General features: G+C 40.4%; 1 protein-coding gene across 26 annotated transcripts in view; it reads left to right on the top strand.

The window, feature by feature from the left end:
- obscnb (obscurin, cytoskeletal calmodulin and titin-interacting RhoGEF b) overlaps positions 1-23443 on the top strand; it is a 60937-nt gene that overhangs the window by 3871 nt on the left and 33623 nt on the right. For 24 of the 26 annotated variants that reach the window (XM_069692171.1, XM_069692170.1, XM_069692172.1 and 21 more), the window contains 32 exons: positions 1304-2399; positions 4668-4937; positions 5188-5448; positions 5712-6017; positions 6111-6377; positions 6534-6640; positions 7095-7263; positions 7754-8029; positions 8120-8392; positions 8782-9057; positions 9162-9434; positions 9552-9833; positions 10558-10851; positions 11221-11502; positions 11684-11959; positions 12041-12313; positions 12416-12682; positions 12764-13033; positions 13128-13394; positions 13598-13864; positions 13959-14071; positions 14162-14315; positions 14416-14577; positions 14672-14776; positions 15757-16023; positions 18149-18418; positions 18503-18769; positions 18890-19156; positions 19335-19601; positions 19705-19974; positions 20054-20323; positions 21298-21564. In XM_069692171.1, coding sequence (XP_069548272.1) covers positions 1313-2399; positions 4668-4937; positions 5188-5448; positions 5712-6017; positions 6111-6377; positions 6534-6640; positions 7095-7263; positions 7754-8029; positions 8120-8392; positions 8782-9057; positions 9162-9434; positions 9552-9833; positions 10558-10851; positions 11221-11502; positions 11684-11959; positions 12041-12313; positions 12416-12682; positions 12764-13033; positions 13128-13394; positions 13598-13864; positions 13959-14071; positions 14162-14315; positions 14416-14577; positions 14672-14776; positions 15757-16023; positions 18149-18418; positions 18503-18769; positions 18890-19156; positions 19335-19601; positions 19705-19974; positions 20054-20323; positions 21298-21564 — 8722 coding nt within the window. In that variant the 5' untranslated portion in view covers positions 1304-1312. The remainder of the gene's footprint in view (positions 1-1303; positions 2400-4667; positions 4938-5187; positions 5449-5711; positions 6018-6110; positions 6378-6533; positions 6641-7094; positions 7264-7753; positions 8030-8119; positions 8393-8781; positions 9058-9161; positions 9435-9551; positions 9834-10557; positions 10852-11220; positions 11503-11683; positions 11960-12040; positions 12314-12415; positions 12683-12763; positions 13034-13127; positions 13395-13597; positions 13865-13958; positions 14072-14161; positions 14316-14415; positions 14578-14671; positions 14777-15756; positions 16024-18148; positions 18419-18502; positions 18770-18889; positions 19157-19334; positions 19602-19704; positions 19975-20053; positions 20324-21297; positions 21565-23443) is intronic. The other 2 variants (XM_069692175.1, XM_069692176.1) reach the window with 2 other exon arrangements.

Raw genomic sequence — 23443 nt, forward strand, 5'->3', positions numbered from 1 at the left:
CACATCTGCTGCTTTTGAACGTTAGTTAGCCACAACGTCCAGTCTCAGTTTGGCTGCGTTTGTGGCAAATGTAAATGTTATTGCAAGCTTGTTTATCCAAACTTTTGTAGTTTTACAAACCGCAAATTATTAATTAAGTTCCAATATATTTTTTTTAAAACGTTTCCTTAGCTGGTAGGAAACAAAGACTGCTTAAAATGAAGTATGTTTCTGAAGTGGGAGTTTTATCAAACAGCTGATGTCCCCTTTCGCTTCTACAAATGGCAATGGACAGAGACGGGCTCTGACAGCTGAGGTTATTTTTGGGATAGGCAGTTGAAGCCACAGAGGTGACAAAGCTGGTAAATGTCACTCTTTGAAAGGCACATATCGGCTCTATTTGACCTTGTTACAGGGGAATTTATTTGTTGTGTTATTAAACTCCCCTACTATTGAATAGGCTATGTGGCACTGAGTCTCTGTATTGATGAATGGCTCAGAGCCAGGAGAGGGTTAGGTTCACTGATAGCTACTGTAACTGCCAGCTATAAATATGCCATTCTGAAATCTGGATTTATGTCTATTTTCATAGCATAAAATATTTATAGAGGACGCATAGTAAACTGTCAAATCTTACAATTGTTTGTGAGCATTAATGTGCAAGAAGTAAAATAAATTTACTGACATTAGTGACCTTAGTAGGAGCATAAAAATACATCTAATTATTTTGCAGAATTTTTTTCTTTCTGACTTGATAAAATTCAATTGTAAAATTGTAATTTCTTAACCATGCCCTGCTTATGAGCTGATTTAACATTACATTTTTGTCCTAATTGTGTTTAAGTTATCCAACAGCTATGACAATAACTGGCAAGCTACATGTTGTACTTGTTTTTTGCTCGCCATGATATTGGTTAATATTAATTAATATTAGGGGTGGAAATCATCAGAGGCCCGACACAATATTATCAAGATACGTTATTAATGTGAGTTTTAAACATTTTGCAATATGCTGAGTATTGCAAGATATTTTAAGATATATTATTATTATTATTTTCATTTTCATTTAAGCAAAATGGATTGTCAAGCAGACAGACTGACAAAACTGTCATACAAACCTCACAAATTTGTTTATACAGTAGGACAAAACGTCAATACATGGCTTCCATGAAATGAGACAATATTGGTACAAAATATTGTGAGGCTATGATGTGTTTATTTTTTTCCCTTACTCCAGAAAATATTTAAGGACTATGACAAAAGACACTTCAATTTAGCATTTTTATTTTTGGTATCCTAATATTTTCCTTTTCTTTTATCTCAGTAACAAACAATGGATCCAAATTTATTTGGAGGAGTCCCCAGGTTTCTCACCCGCCCAAAGGCCTTCTCGGTGTGTGTGGGCAAAGATGCTACACTTAGCTGCACTATTGTTGGCAGCCCGACCCCAGTGATTGCCTGGGAAAAAGAAAAGCTGAAGCTTACATCTGGGGGCCGCTTCAAGACCGTCGAGGATGGAGACATATACCGCCTGACCATCTACGATTTAACCCTGGAGGACAGCGGACAGTACATGTGCCGAGCCAAAAACAGTGTTGGCGAAGCTTATGCTGCTGTGACCCTGAAAGTGGCCCTGCCAACAGAGATGTCTCAGAGGGCCCCTGTTTTCATGGTGAAGCCTACCTCCACACGCGTGGGTCTGGGAGGCGATGTTGTTTTCCACTGCCGAATTGCAGCTTACCCCGAGGCCAACTTTGACTGGGAGAAGGATGGGCGCTACCTGGGCGAGAGTAACCGCATCAAGATTGTTTCTGACACCGACAGCAGCACCTTAAAGATCCAGAGTGTACGCAACCTGGACAGTGGCACCTACACCTGCAGGGCCAAGAACCCTGTTGGCCGTGCGCACGCTGCAGCAGCTCTTGCTGTAGATGCTCAGGATTCTCGCCACCTGGCTGTAGATAAGAGCACCTCCCTCCTCTCTCACCTGCAGAAGCGCAAAGAGGAGATGAAGAAGGACATCTCGGTCTATCGCACCGAAGAAAGCAGCTCCTCCGTTTCTTCCTCCTCCATGGCCAACATCACAGATGCTTTGAGTTCTCTGAGTCTGGAGCATGAGCTGAGGGCATCTGCACTGGCGAGGCTTCCCAAAGGTGTATTCACCCGTACCTGCACAGTGACTGAGGGCAAACACGCCAAACTCAGCTGCTTTGTGACAGGTCACCCAAAGCCCCACATCATCTGGAGGAAGGATGGCTCAAACATTGGCGAGGGCCGCAGGCATGTCATTTATGAAGACTACGCTGAGAACTTCATCCTCAAGATCCTGTATTGCAAGCAGACTGATAATGGTCTCTACACCTGCAATGCAACCAACATGGCTGGGCAGACCTACAGTGCTGTGTTAGTAACAGTCAAAGGTAAGCCTTTAAAATGGTCAAATCTGAACATGATTATACATGCAAACTGCTTTTTACCATCTCCAGCAATCATATTTGAGACAATCCTCTTCACTTGATTAAATGCATCACCTAACAGCATGCATTACATCAAAAAGGCTGACACCGTTGACCACTTAGTATTCAGTATTCACAGCATATTCTGAGCACATTGTGGTTTAAAGAATAAGGCTGTCTTCATTCTATATTCTAGCGATGTCAACAAATCCCATGAAAAGCAGGAAACTGACTGACACACTGTCTGTGTCTGCGGCTGCTAACCCAGTTGTTCCTATTGAAGATATAACGCTTTAAATACATAGGTCATACATAGACATTTATTCTTAACAAGGCCTGAATCATTTTCTAAAAGCAGTAAATGGTGTAATTTGAGCTGCAGATTAATATACATTTGATGCGCTAATGAACATTTTTAATACCAGGATGGTGTTTGTATAATTTACTCAAAATAATCGGCAGTGATTGTGTTCATTGAACTGAACCATATCAATCAGTGCAGCAGAGTGGCTCATTAAGGTGTTGTAATCACGATACAGAACTAGTCATTCATATTCTCTCAAGATGTGAGTGGCTTTTCTCAAGGGCTGAATTCTGGCTCATCATCTGGACGAAGGTGTTGTGTTGCATCTATTTTCTGATGGTGATGAGTAGTTCACAGTTGCTAAGATGGTCACTCACTTACTGGATCACATTGGCACCCTGCTACAGTGACTTCCCCTGCGAAGAAGCTGGTCCAAGGGATGAAAGTGTAGAGTTGCAGATATACTGTGTGTCTGTTATTAATCTCCGTTCAGTCCGATAATGAGGGCAGCGCCTCTGATGTAGCTGTTCACTAAAGCTGCAGGAAAATCAACACTTTTGATGTTTTCCTTGCAGTTTGTTACGTGGGTGGATTACAAAAATAGAGCACCGAATGAAAACAAAAATACAATAAATAGGGGAGAAATGGTAATGTAACAAAGAAAAGGGGTGCCCAGTTACAGACACTGAATTGTTACTTCTGAAGTTTAACATCAATGGGAACTGGAGTAAAGGCTGGCGGTTTATTTTCAGCAAAATAAATAAAATCCTTGCATATTGTGTAACCTCTAATTTAACATCTTCATTTTGGGTTATTGTACATCACTTAGAGATCAAATGAGGGGTCCAGGCAAAAAGAGAAGTTGGTCATATTCCTTGGAAAATAATAATTCAACCCACTTATATGAGAACTGAATATTTAGGAACAAAACAACCGTTAAGGGTTGTTAATGCCTGTGGCAAAGTTTTGATTCTTTCTAGTGCATGGCTGCAACTGCAACCTGATATAGTCCAAAGAAATGTTGTATGACAGGCTGAAAACAGCTCACTTCTCCTTTGGAAAGTGCAGTATTGGAAATGTTGTAATGCTTATTTATACTATTTTTTATGGACACATTGTGGGATTAGTTGCACCCAGTCGGCTTCCTCCATGATGCAAACCAGAGTTCCTCATGTTTCAACACTTGATTCCTGAAGTTTAAACGGTTGACATCCAAAGTATAGATGCAGTGAAACGGTAACCCATGTTAGCGCAGTGGAGCAAGAAAACTGAGATCACCGAAGTAGTGGAAACCTACAAGATGTACTCTGCAGCTTCCTCTGAATTAGTGGGTGTAGAAAGCACATTGAAAATATACTTCATATCAAACACATGTAAATATAAAATATGTTTCCAGAACTGTTTTGGTGACATTATTTGTGTGGCACATAGTATATTACACATTTATTTATTATGCTTTTTTATGTTTTTTTGATTCATTTCCTACCTTTCATAGAACAGTTGTTTGCCTATTAAACCTCCATTATTAAAGTTCACTACCAAAAAGCTCTTAATTAACTTTCATGTCGTTATAAATGTAATTTAAAGAATCTGCAAAATCAAATATGTAATGATGTATCTTTAGTCTTTGACAATGATGATGTGTGAATAGCCAAAAGTCTAATCTCGCTTAAATTTCTACAGCATTCAAAAATAACACAGATTCTATTTCCAGTTAATAATCTCAAGTGAGTTTCTTTTTTCTCTGACTTTATTAATATTGTACTAGCCTAAACTACAGCTGAGATCAGGGGTAAATAAATTTAAACATTTGGAAAATGGTTAAACGTACTAAGAATGTGCTGTAATTCAGCTGATGGACTAACATGTTCCAAAACAATCCATAAGGTTGTGTAATTTGAAGATTCTGTTATTCGTCCTTGTTTCAGAACCTAAGGTGCCATTCAGGAGAAAGCTGCAGGATGTGGAGGTACAAGAGAAATCCTCAGCCACCCTGATGTGTGAGGTGCCTCTTATCGCCACCAATACCAAGTGGTTCATGGAGGAAACAGGGCTGCTGCAAAATACCAAATATCGCATGGAGGAGGAAGGCACCCTGCGGCGTCTCACCATACACAATGTCACCACCAATGATGATGGCGTTTATATCTGCGAGATGAACGAAGGCAGCCGCACTGTGGCTGAGCTCACTGTCTTAGGTACAGTTGTTCTTTACTTTGTGCTGGTATCACAAAAAAAGTGAATAGTTTAATTGCTATTGTAAATGTTTTTGTGTTAATATTACAATTTTAGTTACTTTAATTTACTGTGATATGACCTGATCCTTGGAAGTTTGCTATATTTAGATCAAAATTTACTACCCTGTCTCTGTACTGTGAATACGGTTTTCTATGCTACTGAAGACGTTTTTTTTTTTTCATGAAAAATCGATTTATTTTTCTATCCTAGGTAACATCACTAAGAAGCTTCCTCGGAGGACAGTAGTTCCTGTCAGTGACACTGTCATCTTCTGTGTGGAGCTGGAGCATCCCTGCCCAGATGCCTACTGGACTCGCAATGGCGAGAAGTTGAAGGAAGATTCCCGTATTTCTATTGGCTGCGTGCTCAGACAGTACACACTCACAATTAGAGATTGCCAGGCAGATGACTCAGGAGAAGTGGCTTTTGTGGCTGGAGACTGCAAGACTTCCACACGCTATACTGTCACTGGTGAGCCAAATACCTTTATAAAACATTTTTTTACCTGCTTGCAAAAATGTATGCATAATGTTTGGGGTCAGCATTTATGATTTAGAAGAACTGATAACTATATTGAACGTATTTAATATTTTAGTACCCATCTTTTTTAATTGTATTTTGCTTTTTATTTGTGGCCTTTTTTTAAAATCTTACCCCACCAGCTCGTTTAAGGCCTAAAGCAAGACATTTAATGGGTTGTGACACAATATAAAGCCACACTTTTTCTACTCCAGCTGCAAGGAAGCATCCTCCTGATCCCCCAGTCGATGCTGTGGTACAGAAAAAGACTGACTCAACCATTACCATTAAGTGGTCTCCTCCTGACAGTGATCGTCCCGTGCCCATCAAGGGATACAGTGTAGAGAGGAGGAAGGTTGGTAATCAGACGTGGCAGAGGTGCAATCCTGGAGAAACCATTGTTTCAACAGAGATCACAATCAGCAACTTCATTGAGGAAGCCAGCTACCAATTCCGTATCTCTGCCATGAATGACTTTGGTCAGAGTCCCTACTTGGAGGTACCTGGAAGCTTCTACCTTGGTAAGACTGATGTCTCTGATATTTATCACTTATGGATATGTTCTGCTGTTGTAGGCCTTATTTATTCATGTCTTGTTTTCCTGTTTCCTTCAGAACCCACTGCAGAAATCAGAAAAGGCCTGTTGAACAGCATTGCATTCTCCGGTGAGGAGTTTTCTATCTCTGTGGAGCTGTCTGCTATGTGCTCAGGCTTCTGGTCCCTGAATGGCCGCCTCCTGCGCAGTGGAGCTGACTTCCTCATCACCAGGTCGAAGAACACACACACGCTGCTCATCCGTGTCGTGACCATGGAAATGAATGGAACTGAAGTCAAGTTTGTGGGTGGAGGTTCCCAGAGCAGCTGCATCCTATCTGTGAAGGGTATACTCAAGAAAAATACTCATAGTACATATTCATATACTCAATCATATTATATATTGCAGGATATTTGCTTTTGTGTATTAAAGCTGTGTAAGTTTTTCTTTTGTCTGATTTTGTAAGGAGCAAATCCCTCTGACCAGACCACTGTATTTTTAGCCCCTTCTGTTAGGTTCACCAGCAAATCAGATTATCTGGAGGTGGTGACTTGCAGTGCCCAAGCCACTGCTCAGTTTACTGCAGAGGTGTCCGATTACGATACACAGGTTTGTGATGGAAACATATGTCATATGTCATTTACTGTTTCCTTTGACTTGATTCTATTTATATATCTTTAACTTTACGAGTATGTAGGGATGACAAAGTGGAAGCAAATTTTAATGACGCATTTTACTTGACCTTCATAGATTGCAACAGGGTATCATAAGGATATTCCATTCAACTTTGCTGTGACCCTCCTTTCTGTTTCCGTTTTATTCAGATGGAAATGAGTGTAATCATTATGCCACATTCTCCCTTTAACTTAAACCATATATTGCTGTCACTCAGAAAAAGTCTGCAAAGGAGACAGAATTTGACAACTTCTAAACACCAATATTTCTACTTTGTAAATTTACAGTAACAGTACTTACTTGAGTAGACTCGTCAAGTACTCAAGTAATCCTAACACTCACTTTGCCATGTCTCTTCTGTCTAACTGCTCTGTATTTGTTTCTTCAGGTGGTTTGGATGAAGAATGGGCGGGAGTTAAAAATGGGCAAGAAGTATGAATATGTGATGAGCGACCGCAAGAGGATCCTGATGGTTCACAATGTGACAGAGGAAGATGTGGGCATTTATGAGTGTGTTTTAGCTGATGACAGGATATCCATGCAACTCACTCTCAAAGGTATACTCATCAAAATTGTAGCGATTAAAAAGAGTTTTGAAATTTAACTTCATTGCAGAGCAAACAAGTTTTGCTAAATATTTGCAATGTGTCCTGCTGAGTGCAAAGATGATTTTGTAAAGAGGAACTGGGCTCAGTGTGTAAAACACACCACATGATATTCTGGAACGTGACCTGCTGTAATGGCTGCTATCTTATGCTTTGAGCCATCAAACAGTGGATAGAGATGTCTGTCATCATGTTGTCCATATCAGTGTATCTCTTTTACCCCAACTCACTCACATGAGCTTCTTGGGTAACAACCTAACCCAATGTATAATAGAACAGAGACATTTTTATTATCATATATATGTCACATGTACTACACTCCTCTCCAATAAGCTTGAACAGTCATGTATTTAAAAATACAATTCATAATAAATACATTATTTAACACAATAAGTTAAAATGTCATGACTAAGTTTCCATTCCAATCTGATTTTTCTCTAAGATGAACCTGCAAAGTTTATAAACAAAGCCCGAGGTACTATGGGATTGTCATCGTCCCTAAAAGGAGATCTGGAGCTGAGCTGTGAGGTATCTGGTGCCAGCGCTGCTGTGGTGTGGAGAAAAGATCAAATGGAGATCACTGAGGACCAAAGAACTACCTTCATCTCCAAAGGGACTCAAAGGAAGCTCATTGTCAAGAGTGCTAAGAAAAGTGATGAAGGACAGTACTCTTGTGAGACAGCAGCTGATAAAGTCACATTCCAGGTCAAGATAAAAGGTATGACTATGTGATACTTGTGCATGACATGGAATTAGTGCTCCGTTGAGATTTTTGTAAGCCTTGTTTTTTTTTTCTCAGAACCTCAAGCCGTAGTTGCCTTCTCCAACAAGGAGTCAGTCCAGAAGGAGGTGAAAGCCACTCTCTCTAAGAAAGCAACTCTCAGTTGCAATGTGTCCGATAGCAAGACAGAGGTGAAATGGTATAAAGACGGCAAGCTGTTGGTATCCAGTAGGACGATATACTCGGATGCTAAAGGCGAAACTCGTCAGCTGGTGATTGAAAAGGTGGAGACGACTGATGCTGGAGAGTATACCTGCGAAGCTGGAGGGGATAAGCTGGTCTTCAAGATACTTGTGTCAGGTAGGACTACTTTATTGATCAATTTATATATAAAATATAACAAATATTTTCAGTTTTATACAAGTATAAAATTCCGTCCCTTGTCTGTGAGCTACTGGATAAAAATCCACTTTGAGTTAAGGGTTTGGTGAAGGTTAAGTGTTACACATTTAACCACCTTTGTACATTACATTTACAGGACATATTACCAGTTTTTGACTGATATGATTTGTCTTGGAGAGTCCGCAATTGATTTTTAATAACTTTAGAATCATCATAAATTAGGCGCACATCCTCAAGAAGGTTCACTCAAGAATGTGTCAGTTATACTGTTTCTATTATGTGTCAGTCATTGATGATCTTAAAAGTCCTCGTAATAACGAAGTATTTGTTGTTGATGTAACTCTCAGAAGCCCAGTCAGCTTTCTCCAACAAAGAGTCAGTTCAGAAGGAGGTGAAAGCCACTCTCTCCCAGAAAGCCACCCTGAGCTGCGAGGTAGCTGACACAAAGACCGTGGTGAAATGGTACAAGGACGGCAAGCTGCTGACTACAAGCAAGACAATCCATACCGAATCAAAAGGCAAGAGTCGCCAGCTGGTGATTGACAGTGTGGAGAAAAAGGATGCTGGAGAGTACATCTGTGAGGCTGGGACTGAGAAGCTGGCTTTTAAGATGCACCTGGCAGGTAAGGATGGATTTTCAAAACAATACCACTACTTTTTTGATGGATATTAGAAAGTTTTGAATGAATGGGATCTGATATTTTCCCTGTAATGACTCCACCATCAGAGGCCCAGTCACTCCTCAAAAAGGAGTCAGTCCAGAAGGAGGTGAAAGCCTCTCTCTCCCAGAAGGCCACTCTCAGCTGGGAGGTTTCTGATTCCATGACAGAGGTGAAATGGTACAAAGATGGCAAACTAATCTCTACCAGCAAGACAATACATGCAGAGTCAAAGGGCAAAAATCGGCAGCTGTTGATAGACAACGTGGAAAAGAAGGATGCTGGAGAGTACGTGTGTGAGGCCGGGAGTGAGAAGCTTCTCTTCAAGCTTAACGTGGCAGGTACGGGCAAGGACTAAACCAGTTTATAGTTTTTTCAAAATATTATATACTGGTATTTCATATACACATCAAGGAACAGGGAAACATTTTTGTCATCTATATTCATGGTCTCCACAGACACACAGGTCCAGTCAGCCTTCTCCAACAAGGAGTCGATCCAAAAGGAGGTGAAAGCCACTCTCTCCCAGAAATCCACCCTGAGCTGTGAGGTGGCTGATACCAAGACAGAGGTGAAATGGTACAAGGACGGCAAGCTGCTGACTTCAAGTAAGACAGTCCATACCGAATCAAAGGGTAGGACTCGCCAGCTGGTGATAGACAGCATGGAGAAGAAGGATGCTGGAGAGTACATCTGTGAGGCTGGAACTGAGAAGCTGGCGTTTAAGATTCATGTGGAAGGTAAGGAGGATGCATTATGTTTAATGAACTGATGTGAATAAGTCTTATCTGTGGTTGTCTTATCATCGGTGTGTTTTTCAAATCTGAAATTACTGTTTACGTTTTAGGCATAGCATGTAAAACATAAAGCCGAGCAAGTTCAATTGAAACCTGGTTTTAATGACAACACTTTTCAAATACGTCTTAAAAGTTCAAATCCTATATGTAATTCTTAGTTTGGTTCATAAACATCCAACATTTTAGAATTTGGTAAACAATATTTTACTCTCGATGCATTTTACTCAGTTTTATTCTAGCTTTTTTTTTTAAATTTTATAAATAGGGGTAAAACTAAAAACTAAAACTAATAATTTGTGTCTCCTCTGGTGTGTGTGCAAGCATCATAAATGATCAATTTTGCCTGCACTGTTGGTTGCTTCAGTTATGATCTATTTTTAATGCCTTGATCAAACACTAGTGTTTCCGGTCTTGAGTTTCATGTTATTAGGTGTTACAAAATCTTGGCTTTTGTTGCTTGTTTCCACCTCTGAGCTTCATGTTTTGATCTCCTGTGACATTTCCTTAAGTACGCGGCTCTGGTGTTGTGTGGCTCTGTTCTTTGTCAGGTTGTGGTCTTGTTCTTTCTTTCTGAATTGCTTGTATTCATTGTGCCACTCTGTGGCAGCTTGCAGTGTAATAGCAGTTTCTGTATAGGTAATGGTACTGGCACCTTACTTCTTTGCAGTTACTTCTACTGAAACCCAGGCTAAATCCGCTTTCCTCAACAAAGACTCAATCCAGAAGGAAGTGAAAGCCAATCTCTCCCAGAAAGCCACCCTGAGCTGTGAGGTTGTTGATAACAAGACAGATGTGAAATGGTACAAGGACGGCAAGCTGCTAAGTCCCAGCAGAGCAGTGCACATGGAATCAAAGGGCAAGAACCGTCAACTGGTGATTGACAGTGTGGAGAAGAAAGATGCTGGAGGGTACATCTGTGAAGTAGGAAGTGAAAAAGTGGAGTTTAAAGTGCAGGTTACAGGTATGAGGACATGAAAATGAATGTTGTAGGTCAGTGTTGTGTAATTTGTGCATATCTTGTTTAGATTTGATGCCTGCCTGTCTGACAATTTAATTGAGCAACATTTTAAAAAGTCTCAATGGAGGATCAGAATCTTTTGTTTTTGATTCACTTGTGAATGTTGTAGTGTGTCACTGGTGTCACATATTTGTGAACCATATAATGTGCCTGAGTTTTGGCTGTGATGTATATTTGCCCTCTTTACATCCTGTCTATTGATATGTAAATGTTATATGTAATTTGTCTGCTCATATGTTGCTTATATCCCACTTTGCATTAAAAGAAAAAGGTGTTACAATGCCATGACATTTTCCTTTTTTACCTCTGCAGAGAGCCAACTCAAGTCAGCCTTCTCCAACAAGGAGTCGATCCAAAAGGAGGTGAAAGCCACTCTCTCCCAGAAAGCCACCCTGAGCTGTGAGGTGGCTGATACCAAGACAGAGGTGAAATGGTACAGGGACGGCAAGCTGCTGACTTCCAGCCAGACAATAAATACAGAGTCGAAGGGTAAAAGTCGCCAGCTAGTGATCAACTGCCTGGAGAAGAAGGATGCTGGAGAGTACATCTGTGAGGCTGGGACTGAGAAGCTGGCTTTTAAGATACAGGTGGCAGGTGGGAGAAATAAAATGTTGCTAGTGTTTTTTAGTGTTCAGTTGTTCATTGATTTTTATTGTTTTAAAATGTTCCTTTGTTTGCATGCTCGTTGGTTTATGTTGGCTGAAAGTTTTGGCTGTGTTGATGCATTTCGAGTTGACTGATATGTTTACAACAATTGTTTTCGTTTGCTCTACAGAAGCCCCTGCTGGTTTCTCTAACAAGGCATCTGTCCAGAAGGAGGTGAAAGCTTCTCTCTCCCAGAAAGCTACTCTGAGTTGTGAGGTTTCAGATTCCAAGACAGAGGTAAAGTGGTACGTGGATGGCAAGTTGATGACCTCCAGCAAAGGAGTCCGCATGGAGTCAAAGGGCAGGACTCGTGAGCTGGTGATAGAAAAAATGGACAAAAAGAATGCTGGAGAATACAGCTGTGAGGCTGGAGCAGATAAGCTGGTATTTAAGCTGCTGTTGACAGGTAACATTTTAAATATAATAATTTTTGCCACTGGATTGATAATTCTCTGACAAAGAACTGAAAAGAATTTCCTCTTCGTAGATGTAGCTGTCAAGTTCCAGAAGAAGCCTGTCAAAGACGCATGTGTTGTTCAAGCAAGTGAAAACATTGTTTTAGCCACCGAGCTGACCACGCAGAGTGGTAGTGTGAAGTGGTTTAGAGATGGTGTGGAGCTCAAGGAGAGCAGTAAGTACGAAATGAAAAAAGATGGCCTTTCTCGCACCCTCATAGTAAAATCCACAGAAACAAAAGACAGTGGAACATACTCCTGTCAAACTACGGATGACAAACTGGAGTTCAAAGTTCAGGTTAAAGGTACGTCACAGAAAAGCTGAAAACATAACTGACTGTTGGTGTGTAGACCTCTGCAGATGCAAGATTTTGTTTTGATGTTTAACTTTCCTGCTTTCATTTCAGATTCAGCTTTGAAGTTTGTTGTCCCCTTGAAACCTGCTGCAGTGGAGTTGGGAGGTACTCTGAGCCTGATTTGTGAACTAAATCAAGTCTCAGGGGATGTTGTCTGGCACCATGATGGTCATGAGATTAAACCTGGAGGCAGGAACACTGTCAGAACAGATGGTGCTAAACGTGTTCTCACTGTGACTGGCATGGCTAAGGAAGATGAAGGAGAATACAGCTGTGCATGTAAAAATGACAAGACCTCTGCAAAGGTCTCCTCTAAAGGTAAATAACCAGTTTAACTAAAAAATTCATAGTTTCAGGCTTCGAAGCTATTTATTTATCAGTCTGCTTTGTTCCATTCAGCACCGAGACTAGTGAGGCTGACCACCAAATTGAACAATGTGGCTGCAATGGAGGGAAAAGACGCCATTTTCAAGTGTGCCGTCAATCCAGCGGACGTCAGTGTTAAATGGTTCCACAACAACACACCCATCATTGCTGGGCCCAAGTACAAGATGGAGCATGGCGGCAGCAGTCACTCACTTACTATCACCTCTGTCACTCAAAAAGATGCAGGAGAGATTAGTGTTGATGCAGAAGGCAAAAGCTGTAAGGCTACCCTGCAAGTCCAACGTAAGAAAAGGGAATGCTTTGTTAAATTACTTGTATTTATGAAGAAATACTGCAATTTCCTTATTCTCTTCATTCTTCTTTGTGTCTTTATCAGATGAACCTGTGACATTTAAGAAGAAGCTGGAAAACCTGACAGTGGAGGAGCAAAGTGAAGTGAAACTGGAAGTGGAGCTCAGTAAGGCATCAGAGGAAGTCAGGTGGATGAAGAACAGTGTAGTGCTGCAGTCTGCAGGAAACGTGGAGATCCGAGTGGATGGAGCTAAGCAGGCGCTGGTCTTCAAGAGTGTGACTTACGCTGACCGTGGAATCTACTCTTGTGAAACTCTGGTAGACAAGACCCAGGCCAAGCTCAGTGTGGAGAGTAAGACTGATCAGCATTTACATTTTTAACATGCAGTTTATAGTGTACGTATTCTAAGGATAACACGGTACATACTGTATCTGACCATGTCATGCTCTAATAATGTGTGTATGACTTGAAATTATTTTAATATACAAGCTAACAAACCTAATCGTTACTTCATGCTTGCGTGTCAAAACTCATAGATTTCCTTCTCCCTGCAGTGAAGAAGACTCAGGTCATAAAGGGTCTAACAGAAACCAAGGGACTTGAAACGGAGACAGTAACACTTGAGGTTGAGCTCAGTCAGGCTGATGTTGAAGGCTCCTGGACCAGAGATGGGGCCAAGCTAAAGTCAGGGGCAAACTGCCGCATCACAGCTCTGGGAAAGAAGCATGCTCTGACGTTGTCCAATCTCAAGAGGGAGGACGCTGGAACTATTTCCTTCCAAGCAGAGGGAGTCCATACATCGGCCAAGCTGATTGTCACTGGTAAGGGCTGTTTCCTGTTAATCTTGTTAGCGTCTTCGCTAATCATACTCTCACAGTGTAGTCTCTTTTTGACTAACAAGTGCTGATTCTACAGAACCTCCTGCTATGATCTCCAAACCCATTTTGGATATCAGTGTCGCTGAGAAGGAGAAGGTTACTTTTGAATGTGAACTGTCCAGAACAAATGCAGACGTTAGATGGTTCAAGGTGAGAAATGATTGCCTGCAGTATGAAATAATGTGATTTAAAAGTACGCAGTACATCGTACAGCATTTTGAAAAAATAATGAATCTGCAGGATGATGTGGAACTGAAACCAGGGAAGAACTTTGGCATCCATTCTTTGGGCCGAAAGCGCTCTTTGATCATCAACAGATGCACCCCCGAAGATGGCGGCATTTACATCTGTCGCACTACTGATGATAACACCTCCGCCAAGCTCACCGTGCATGGTAATTATTAATCATGTCACACAGTAAACTGTTAATCAGGGTACAGTACTACAATTTTTTTGTATTTCTCAATGGGTTCTTACAAACATTTTCTCTGCAGCCAGAGACATCAAGATTGTTAAGAAGCTGGAGGACTTGGAGGTGACTGAGAAGGAGAGTGCAAAATTTGTCTGTGAAATCTCACATGATGAAGTGGAGTGCCAGTGGTACAAAGGAAGTTCCAAACTCAAAGTCAGTGACAACCTCAAGATGAGACAAGAAGGTAAGGCCTCAAGAAAACTAGCTTTATCTTTCTATATATTAATTTTAAAATGGAAAATGTTTATGACTAATAATATTTGTATTTGTTAATTCAGGCAGAACCTACATACTGCTGTTTAAGTCTGTTACCCCAGAAGATATGGGTGAGATTAAATTTACAGCTGAGAAGGCATCTTCATCTGCAAAACTTAAAGTAAAAGGTAAGCAAATCTTTGAGCTATTTGTTGACGATCAGATAACAATATATACAGTATGCAATGATGCATGGAATTACTTAACCATTATGTTACAATGTTTAATGTGGTTGCAAATGGATCATTTCTATTCACTGTGTCAAAAGGTGCAAATAATTAAACCAACACTCACATCTGAAACCTTCACAATTTTTAACTGTTTGGTGACTGTAAATTGATTATGATCATATGATGATGATAGAAATCGGATCACATAATTACTGACAGATTTTGAAAACTGACTTAAACATTTCAACTAGTTTAGTGATCCAATTGTAAAAATACAGTTCATCATTCTGACAGTATTTAGTCCGGTATGATAGAAAATCCTGTTTGCAACTTGCATTTACATTGTTATTCCTCATTGAGTCCTGATGGCAAAACAAACACATCACAACAGCACAACTTGGTTTTACTATCTGAGGTTTAGGATTATTTTCCAGCAGTGTTGTCATAGCTTTCTCATAAAAAAAAATATAGGTAAACATTTGTGTGATGATTTATAAAGATGGCATTATTAGTCCAGAGATTTTGGACATTTCGGGGTCATTGGATTATTGGAAATCTCTAGAAGCATTAGAACATGATCGGTAGTACACTTTGCTATTAGTTAATGATAAGTTGCTGTAAATTGCTTCAAAGTGCGCTTATTGGCTGGTTTCTATGTTAATGACTGGCTGGATGCAGTCAGAAATGACTCGCACACCTTGTGGTATTATAGATTCTTGCTATTTGCTTTAGCTTTTGCAAAATAAATTTTGGAAGTCAAGATGCTTTATACCTCAGTCCCATTTCCTGGGACTTCACCATTATTCAAATATGGAAGTTGCCTGCCGTTAAATGTGCTTGGGCAAAGGCTTTGGCAATGTCTCGGCGTTGATAGTCTTTCTTGTTACTTTGTTGCACACATGATAGTTTTCATTGATTCAGTGTTGTTGTTACTGTAGAGCTGCCTGCCAAGTTTGTGAAGAAACTCAGGGATAAGATAGCAATGTATAAGCATCGAGGTCATCTTGAATGCCAAGTGTCACGCATCAGTGCGAAGGTGAAGTGGTACAAGAACAAGATGGAGATTAAGTCCAGCAAGAAGTACGAGATCAAAAGTGAAGATGTGTACCGAAAGCTCACCATCAACGATGTGGACTCCGGGGACGAAGACACGTATACCTGTGATGCCACTGATGACAAGACATCCTGTAAACTGCTTGTAGAAGGTAACACAGCAGATGATGACAAAAGCTGATTGTAAGCTTAGTGTCGCGAATGCATACTCAGACTGTTCTCACAAAAACAAGCCATCAGACTCCTAGTCAATGAGGTATCTGTCTGTCTATCTGTTTATTTTGCTCAAATAATGTATTAATGGGAAATATGGGAACATTAGCCATTGGCCATTTTATAAAAAGCTTGACTTATTAATTAATTAACACAGAACTTGAAATTTCAAAGTATTTAGGCAAGAAAGTAATCAACAAAATGTTGTTGCCCCTGCAGGTGAAGTAACCCATGCTGGTGTTTTAGTTGTTTTGACTGATTAGACTTTTTCTCAGTGTGACGTTTGATGAGGTCATTACAGAAAACTCTTTGAATGTGCGACAAGTGTGAGAGGCTTTAAAGATAATCAGAGTAGAGGCTTTAGATTGTCCTTTGAGTTGTTTTTGATGTATGGATGTACATTTTGAGTACATTGTATAATTTGAAAAATATATTACTAAAAGTGGATTATCATGATAGTTGCAGATAATACAGTATTAAAGATACGTTCCTTGCTTTAGCTGTAGCTCCCGATAGAATTCCCTGAATACACTATGTAATTGAGTTTAAAGACACTAATAGTGTGCTAAGATGAGATATGTTGAAATAATGGTAAAAATATGATCAAACTATCATATATTATTCACATATTTACATTACTATTGCTATAGTGCTTAAACACAGCGAAAGATGAATGCAGATGGTCGGATGGCAGTTTTACCAAGACATAATTGGTCCACCAGAGAGGACTGACAAATTTGTATTGTTTCTGTATAACAGTATCTGGTCCTTTAAACTTCCAAATATCATTATCAGCCTCAAAATTACAGTATCATTTGTGCTATACTATGTACATTTTCACTAACTTCTGAAATTGAATTCTTCCAAGTTCACTTTTATAGCACATGCTAAATATTTAGTGCCATTTCTTGATTTCTGACAGTATTGTGAAGTATGACATTTGGGCCTGATTTACTGAAGGTTTGCGTGTGTAAAAGCACATGCAAACTCCACACCACCTGCAAAAAAATGTCCAAGCAGATTTACTAACGACGTGCAGTGAGGATTATGTCTCTCAAATGTACAATTTACACACGTTGTCCTTTTTTTAGTGTTTGCCTGCATGCATATGTAATATTGGGCGTTTCTGCTTGAAGGTGCAAAATACTGGGAGGGGAATTGCAAATAGTTAATTTAGCACCCGCATTGATATTTACTAAACCTGAAAGTAGAAACAGGAGACATGATTGCATATGTATTTTAGTATGATTGAAAGGCATGTATTAATCAGTTACGCAAATCTGGAGAGATGGCTGCTCTTATTGTGGTGAGAAGTAGACGTTATTGAATGATGATTGACAGCCAACACAACAAGGAGGAGCCATGAAATACCAGCAATTAAAAAAACTTCTTACGACTCATTGTCCTGCCGCTGGGTTGTTCCAGCGTATCGCTTCTTGGACATCCCACCCAGTCCTGTTATTCAGGTGTGCTTTCACGGGTACTGAATGCGATGTCCCGCAGAATTCACAGGTAGCTTCATAAGGTTCACGAGCACTCGCGAGGCACTGAATGAGACTAATTCACCTGCTTATCACAGAAAGAGCTGGACTTGCTGATTGGTATTTGGGTTTTTTTTCCGCCTTTTTGTTTTTCCCACACTGTTGACTTTCTTGCTATTAATCTCCTATATAGCGTTTTGTTCTTGTTATATTTATATTTCTTAATTTCAATGGGATCAGATTTCCTATTCCTTTTGCGTTCGCTGTTTTCCAATGCTGGAGTCACTTTAACACACGCAAACCCCTCATTTAAATACAGCGATTTGCACCTGATTTCAATGACGCAATTAGTCTTAGTAAATCACCGGGTGCAAACAAATTTTTGCAAACTTTTGGAAGGAACACGCAATTTCGTACCCTTTATTTGAGATCTTAGTAAAGTCAGGCCATTGGTGTTTTGTTTGTGTCTTAAAAAGGGTAAACCTTTGATATAATAGTTTACTGTAAATCAAAATGACTTTTATTTTAGGAAAGCTTATCATTGACTTCTAACTAGACCATTCTCTTTCCATGATCCATCCAGAGCAGTCCATCAGCATTGTACGGGAGCTTAGTTCAGTAGAAGTGACTGAACCATTTGCAGCTGTTTTTGAAGTTGAAATCAGTATGAAGCTGGTGAAACCTCCCATATGGACTTTGAATGGAGTTGCTGTGCAGGAGGGTACAGATGTTGAGATGGAGAAAGAAGGCACTATGCATCGTCTCACTTTCAAAAAGACCAAAGCATCGATGACGGGACCTGTGCAGTTTACAGCTGGGAAGAGCAAGTCCTCAGCCCACCTCACAGTGAAAGGTAAATGTTTTAAATTACACACAATAACTTTTGTGCAGTGATTCTCTGGTCTGAGTCTAATCACATATTGCTCCTCACATTTAGAGCGTCCACTTGAGATCGCAGAACCTATCAAAGAAGTGAAGGCAAAGGAGAAAAGCTCAGCCATACTCTCCTGCAAATTCTCTGCCCCACCTAAAGAGGTTTACTGGTTCAAAGGTCAGGCACCTCTGGCAGCATCTGACAAGTATAACATGAAGCAAGATGCTACAAGAGCCCAACTTACCATTCATAAGCTGACAGAAGAGGACAGTGCAGAGTATCGCTGTCAGTCTGGACCGGCTGAGACCAAAGGCAAACTCACTGTTGAAGGTACATTTTGCACCTCTGAAGAAAGCGCAGCAAATATGTATGCATAAACCATCACATAAAGCATAAATGGTATGTGTCTGGTCTTCAAACTAAATCTTCTGTCTTGATTCTTGTTATCAGTGCGTGAAATTAAGATTACCAAGCACCTGTCTGACACAGAGGTCAGTGAAGACAGCGATGCAGTGTTCACCTGTGAGATTAACTATGCAGATGAAGAGGTGCAGTGGCTTCTCAATGACAAGGTGCTCTTCACTAATGAAGTCAACACCATCACTCATGACGGGAAAGTTCACAAAATCACACTGAAGAATTTGGCACCTCAGGATGGAGGGACCATCATGTTTCAGGTCCGCAAGCTGAAAGAATCTGTCACACTCAAGGTTAAAGGTGAGGACTGCTATTCACTACGTTTACAAGTACCTTAAAATGATTTGTCTCTTCTAATTCGACGAAAGGAACCATTCAGAAATGAATTTACTGCCAAAAGTCGTCTATATTTAGATTTTTAAATGCTGTCAATGCGGCTGACCCTCAGTCATTATTTGCTTTTTCATTTGCCCTGCAGAGAAGCCTTCTGTGTTCCTCAAGTCTCTAGATGATGTCATTGGAGAAGAGAAAGGCATGATAACTCTGGCGTGTGAGGCGTCCAAGCCAAGAGTTTCCCCCACATGGAGAAAAGAAGGCAAAGTCTTAAAAGCTGGACCAAAATATGAGCTCCTTCACACAGGCAAGTCTTTGGGTCTGATCATCAAGGATGTCACCAAAGAAGATGCAGGGGAGTACAGCTGTGATCTTGGCACCGAGGTTTCTAAGTCAAAGGTCACAGTTAGAGGTGGGTATTTTTTTTTTTTTTACCAATTTTGTACATGCAGTATTGCTTGACACAGCTGTTGAAATATACAGTTCAATAAAACACCTTATTCTTTCTACTCTAGAAATTGGTATTGGAATCACTAAATGGCTGAAGTCAGCTGAGGTGAATGAGGGAGAGATGTGCAGCTTTGAGTGCATCCTGTCTCGAGAAAGTACAGACGAGTGCTCCTGGACGGTTAACGGCCAAACAATCACAAACGGAGGCAGATTTAACATTTCCACTAAAGGACGCAAGTACACGCTGACTATTAAAGATGTCACCCCTGCTGATGCTGGTGAGGTGGTCTTCACCATTACAGACCTGAGCTCTAAAACAACACTAACAGTTGAAGGTGAGCCACATATCAATTTTTAAAAGGCTGTCCCAAATATTAAGGTGTTAAAATAAAATGTTATCAACCTCTGTTGCAGGCAAAGCGTCATCTGTATCAAAGGGACTAGAGAATATTTGTGCTGTTCAAGGGGAGGATGCCATTTTTACCTGTGAGGTGACGCAGGCTAGTTCCACTGTGACGTGGACCAAGGAGGGCAAAGCCATCAAAAAGAGCCAGAAGTATAATATCAGCCAACAAGATAAGGTCATGAAGCTGACCGTCCATAATGTGTCGGCTCAGGACTCTGGAGAGTACAGTTGTGAAGTTGTTGGAGGCGCAACCATCAAAGCCAAGCTGGAAATCAAGGGTAGGACTGAAAAGGACAAATTTACTTCTTACTGCACCTTTCATCTTTGACAAGCATTGATGAGACTTACCTACGATAACACGTTTAATATTTTCTTGAAAAGCTGACCAATATCTTTACAAAATATAGAATGTGCTCTTGGATAATCTTATGTTAAGCGACTATAGGTTAATCCTAGAGTTTCACATTGTGCCTAAGGGTGTTTACAGCTGAAAATTCGGACCATGGTCCAAACCAAGGTTCATGTTTTTGTAAAATTATATACATTTGATTCAGTTAAGTTTTGGTTTCACATTGCAATTTTGTGCATACCTACGTCCTGTCATATTCACCCACATGGGCTGCGTCTCCCTATACTTGATTGTGATTGGTTTGGAGACAGATGTGCATCTGACATCGGTGTGTTGTCGATTTAGCCAGTAGCCTTTTCTGTGTGAATGGAGAAAATGAATGAAAAAATGCACTTAATTGCCACTATACTCTTCTTATTCTTATTCTTATTCTTATTCTTATTCTTATTCTTATTCTTATTCTTATTCTTATTCTTATGACATTCCTATCAGCACTTATTTTCCTCTCAGAAAATAAGTTATAACTTTTGGTATTTTTATGCATTGGTTTAAGTTTACTTTTGATTTCTCCATGGGATTAAATACTTTGTCTCCAATTAAACCAGTGGGCTACTGCAGCTCACTTTTACTTCCTTTGTAGGTCTTTCTCTTGTTCTATTGTTTAATGAGAGGTCCACCTCTAATTGATTTGAAAATTCAAATCATCCAAAAAGTGTTTTTATACTGTAAATTGCTGAACCGTGGTTCCGTTTGATTCGCACCGAGACCACCTCTTTGGTACATGCCACCTTTCACACCTGCTATTTTGGTTTGAACCAAACTGAAAAGTCAGAAGGTTGGGACCCAAACAACGTAGGTTTGAAAGCACCCTAAAATTACAACACTGATGTTTTTGTTTTACAGAACCAATCCATAAATTCACTAAGGCACTGAAGGACAGCCAAGCAGATGAGAAGACCTCTGTGACGTTGCAATGTGAGATGGCACAAACCCCATCCACAGTGGTCTGGCTTAAAGGGCACACAGAGCTGAAGGCTGGAGGTCGATATGAGATGTCCCAGAAGGAGGGTGTCTTAACTCTCACCATCAAACACCTGGAGGAGGAAGATACCGATATCTACACTTGTGATGTGGGCACTGCCAAGAGCATGGCAAAGGTGACCGTCAAAGGTGAGAACTTAAGAATGAATAAGGTGACGCTGAAAATTCTAAATTTATTTCCATCTTGCTGAACTACACATGAGTTTGGAGTAAGTTTTTGTTTTACACAACTGATTACGTTCACAAATTCTGTTTAGAGTTGGTGGAATGTCCGGTTTCATTAGATATGATAAGACTTTACTATTATTATTATTACTAAGCAATTGTTCAGTATTTTTTCATGAAAAGAAAAATTGTAAACATTCATATATTAGCATGAAGTACGAACTCAAAATCAGCCATATGAATATTTTGAAGAATTTATCTTCTCCTCCCACTGTTGATACATTTTGCATGGTTTTTGTTCCCTGTATTGAATGCTGTCGAACATTTTGTTGCATTCCGATTTTTTTGTGCCCATTTCAGTTTGTTCATGCTGTACTTTGAGAATGTCATGTTCACGTAGCTCATACTGAGGTTTCGTTTTGCTTTAAAAGTCCATCTGTGGTGAAAGCGGGAAAGCCGGAGGATGCTCATTGTTTCTGAAGGGGAATCTCCTACGTATGTTTGTGTGTCAGTCCTACCGATCTGCCTAATGTATATATGTCCTGAGAGCACTCCCCAATGCAACCAAGCCCCCTCAATAATATTGAAGCTGTAGAGGGTGGTGTCCACTCTCTGCCCGTTAGATACTTGCTCCCTGAGACTCACTATCTCTGAAGCTGCTGAATATCACTAGATAAACATCCTGTTTTGTCAGATCTAATGCTATATTCTCCAGCCACTTACAAATCTACTTACAGTGTACAGCCTTGGCCAAAAGTTTTGAGAATGACACGAGTATTGGTTTTCACAAAGTTTGCTGCTTCAGTATTTTTAGATCTTTTTGTCCGATGTTACTATGGTATACTGAAGTATAATTACAAGCATTTCATAAGTGTCAAAGGCTTTTATTGACAATTACGTTCAGTTTATGCGAAGTCAATATTTGCAGTGTTGACCCTTCTTTTTCAAGACCTCTGCAATTCGCCCTGGCATACTGTCAATTAACTTCTGGGCCACATTCTGACTGATGGCAGCCCATTCTTGCATAATCAATGCTTGGAGTTTGTCAGAATTTGTGGGTTTTTGTTTGTCCACCCGCCTTTTGAGGATTGACCACAAGTTCTCAATGGGATTAAGGTCTGGGGAGTTTCCTGGCCATGGACCCAAAATGTTGATGTTTTGTTCCCCGAGCCACTTAGTTATCACTTTTGCTTTATGGCAAGGCGCTCCATCATGCTGGAAAAGGCATTGTTCGTCACCAAACTGTTCTTGGATGGTTGGAAGAAGTTGCTCTCGGGGATGTTTTGGTACCATTCTTTATTCATGGCTGTGTTCTTAGGCAAAATTGTGAGTGAGCCCACTCCTTTGGCTGAGAAGCAACCCCACACATGAATGGTCTCAGGATTCTTTACTGTTGGCATGACACAGGACTGATGGTAGCGCTCACTTTTTCTTCTCCGGACAAGCTTTTTTCTGGATGCCCCAAACAATCGGAAAGGGGATTCATCAGAGAAAATGACTTTACCCCAGGATGTTTTTCCTGGAGAGAAGTGGCTTCTTTGCTGCCCTTCTTGACAGCTGGCCATCCTCCAAAAGTCTTCGCCTCACTGTGCGTGCAGATGCACTCACACCTGCCTGCTGCCATTCCTGAGCAAGCTCTGCACTGGTGGTGCCCCGATCCCGCAGCTGAATCAATTTTAGGAGATGGTCCTGGAGCTTGCTGGACTTTCTTGGGCGCCCTGAAGCCTTCTTCACAACAATTGAACCTCTCTCCTTGAAGTTCTTAATGATCTGATAAATGGTTGATTTTGGTGCAATCTTACAAGCAGCAATATCCTTGCCTGTGAAGCCCTTTTTGTGCAAA

Source organism: Brachyistius frenatus, unplaced genomic scaffold (assembly GCF_029030835.1).
Source record: "Brachyistius frenatus isolate BFR_SWC_R1_liver_20210118 unplaced genomic scaffold, ASM2903083v1 Contig_12, whole genome shotgun sequence".
Classification (NCBI taxonomy): Eukaryota; Metazoa; Chordata; class Actinopteri; family Embiotocidae; genus Brachyistius; species Brachyistius frenatus.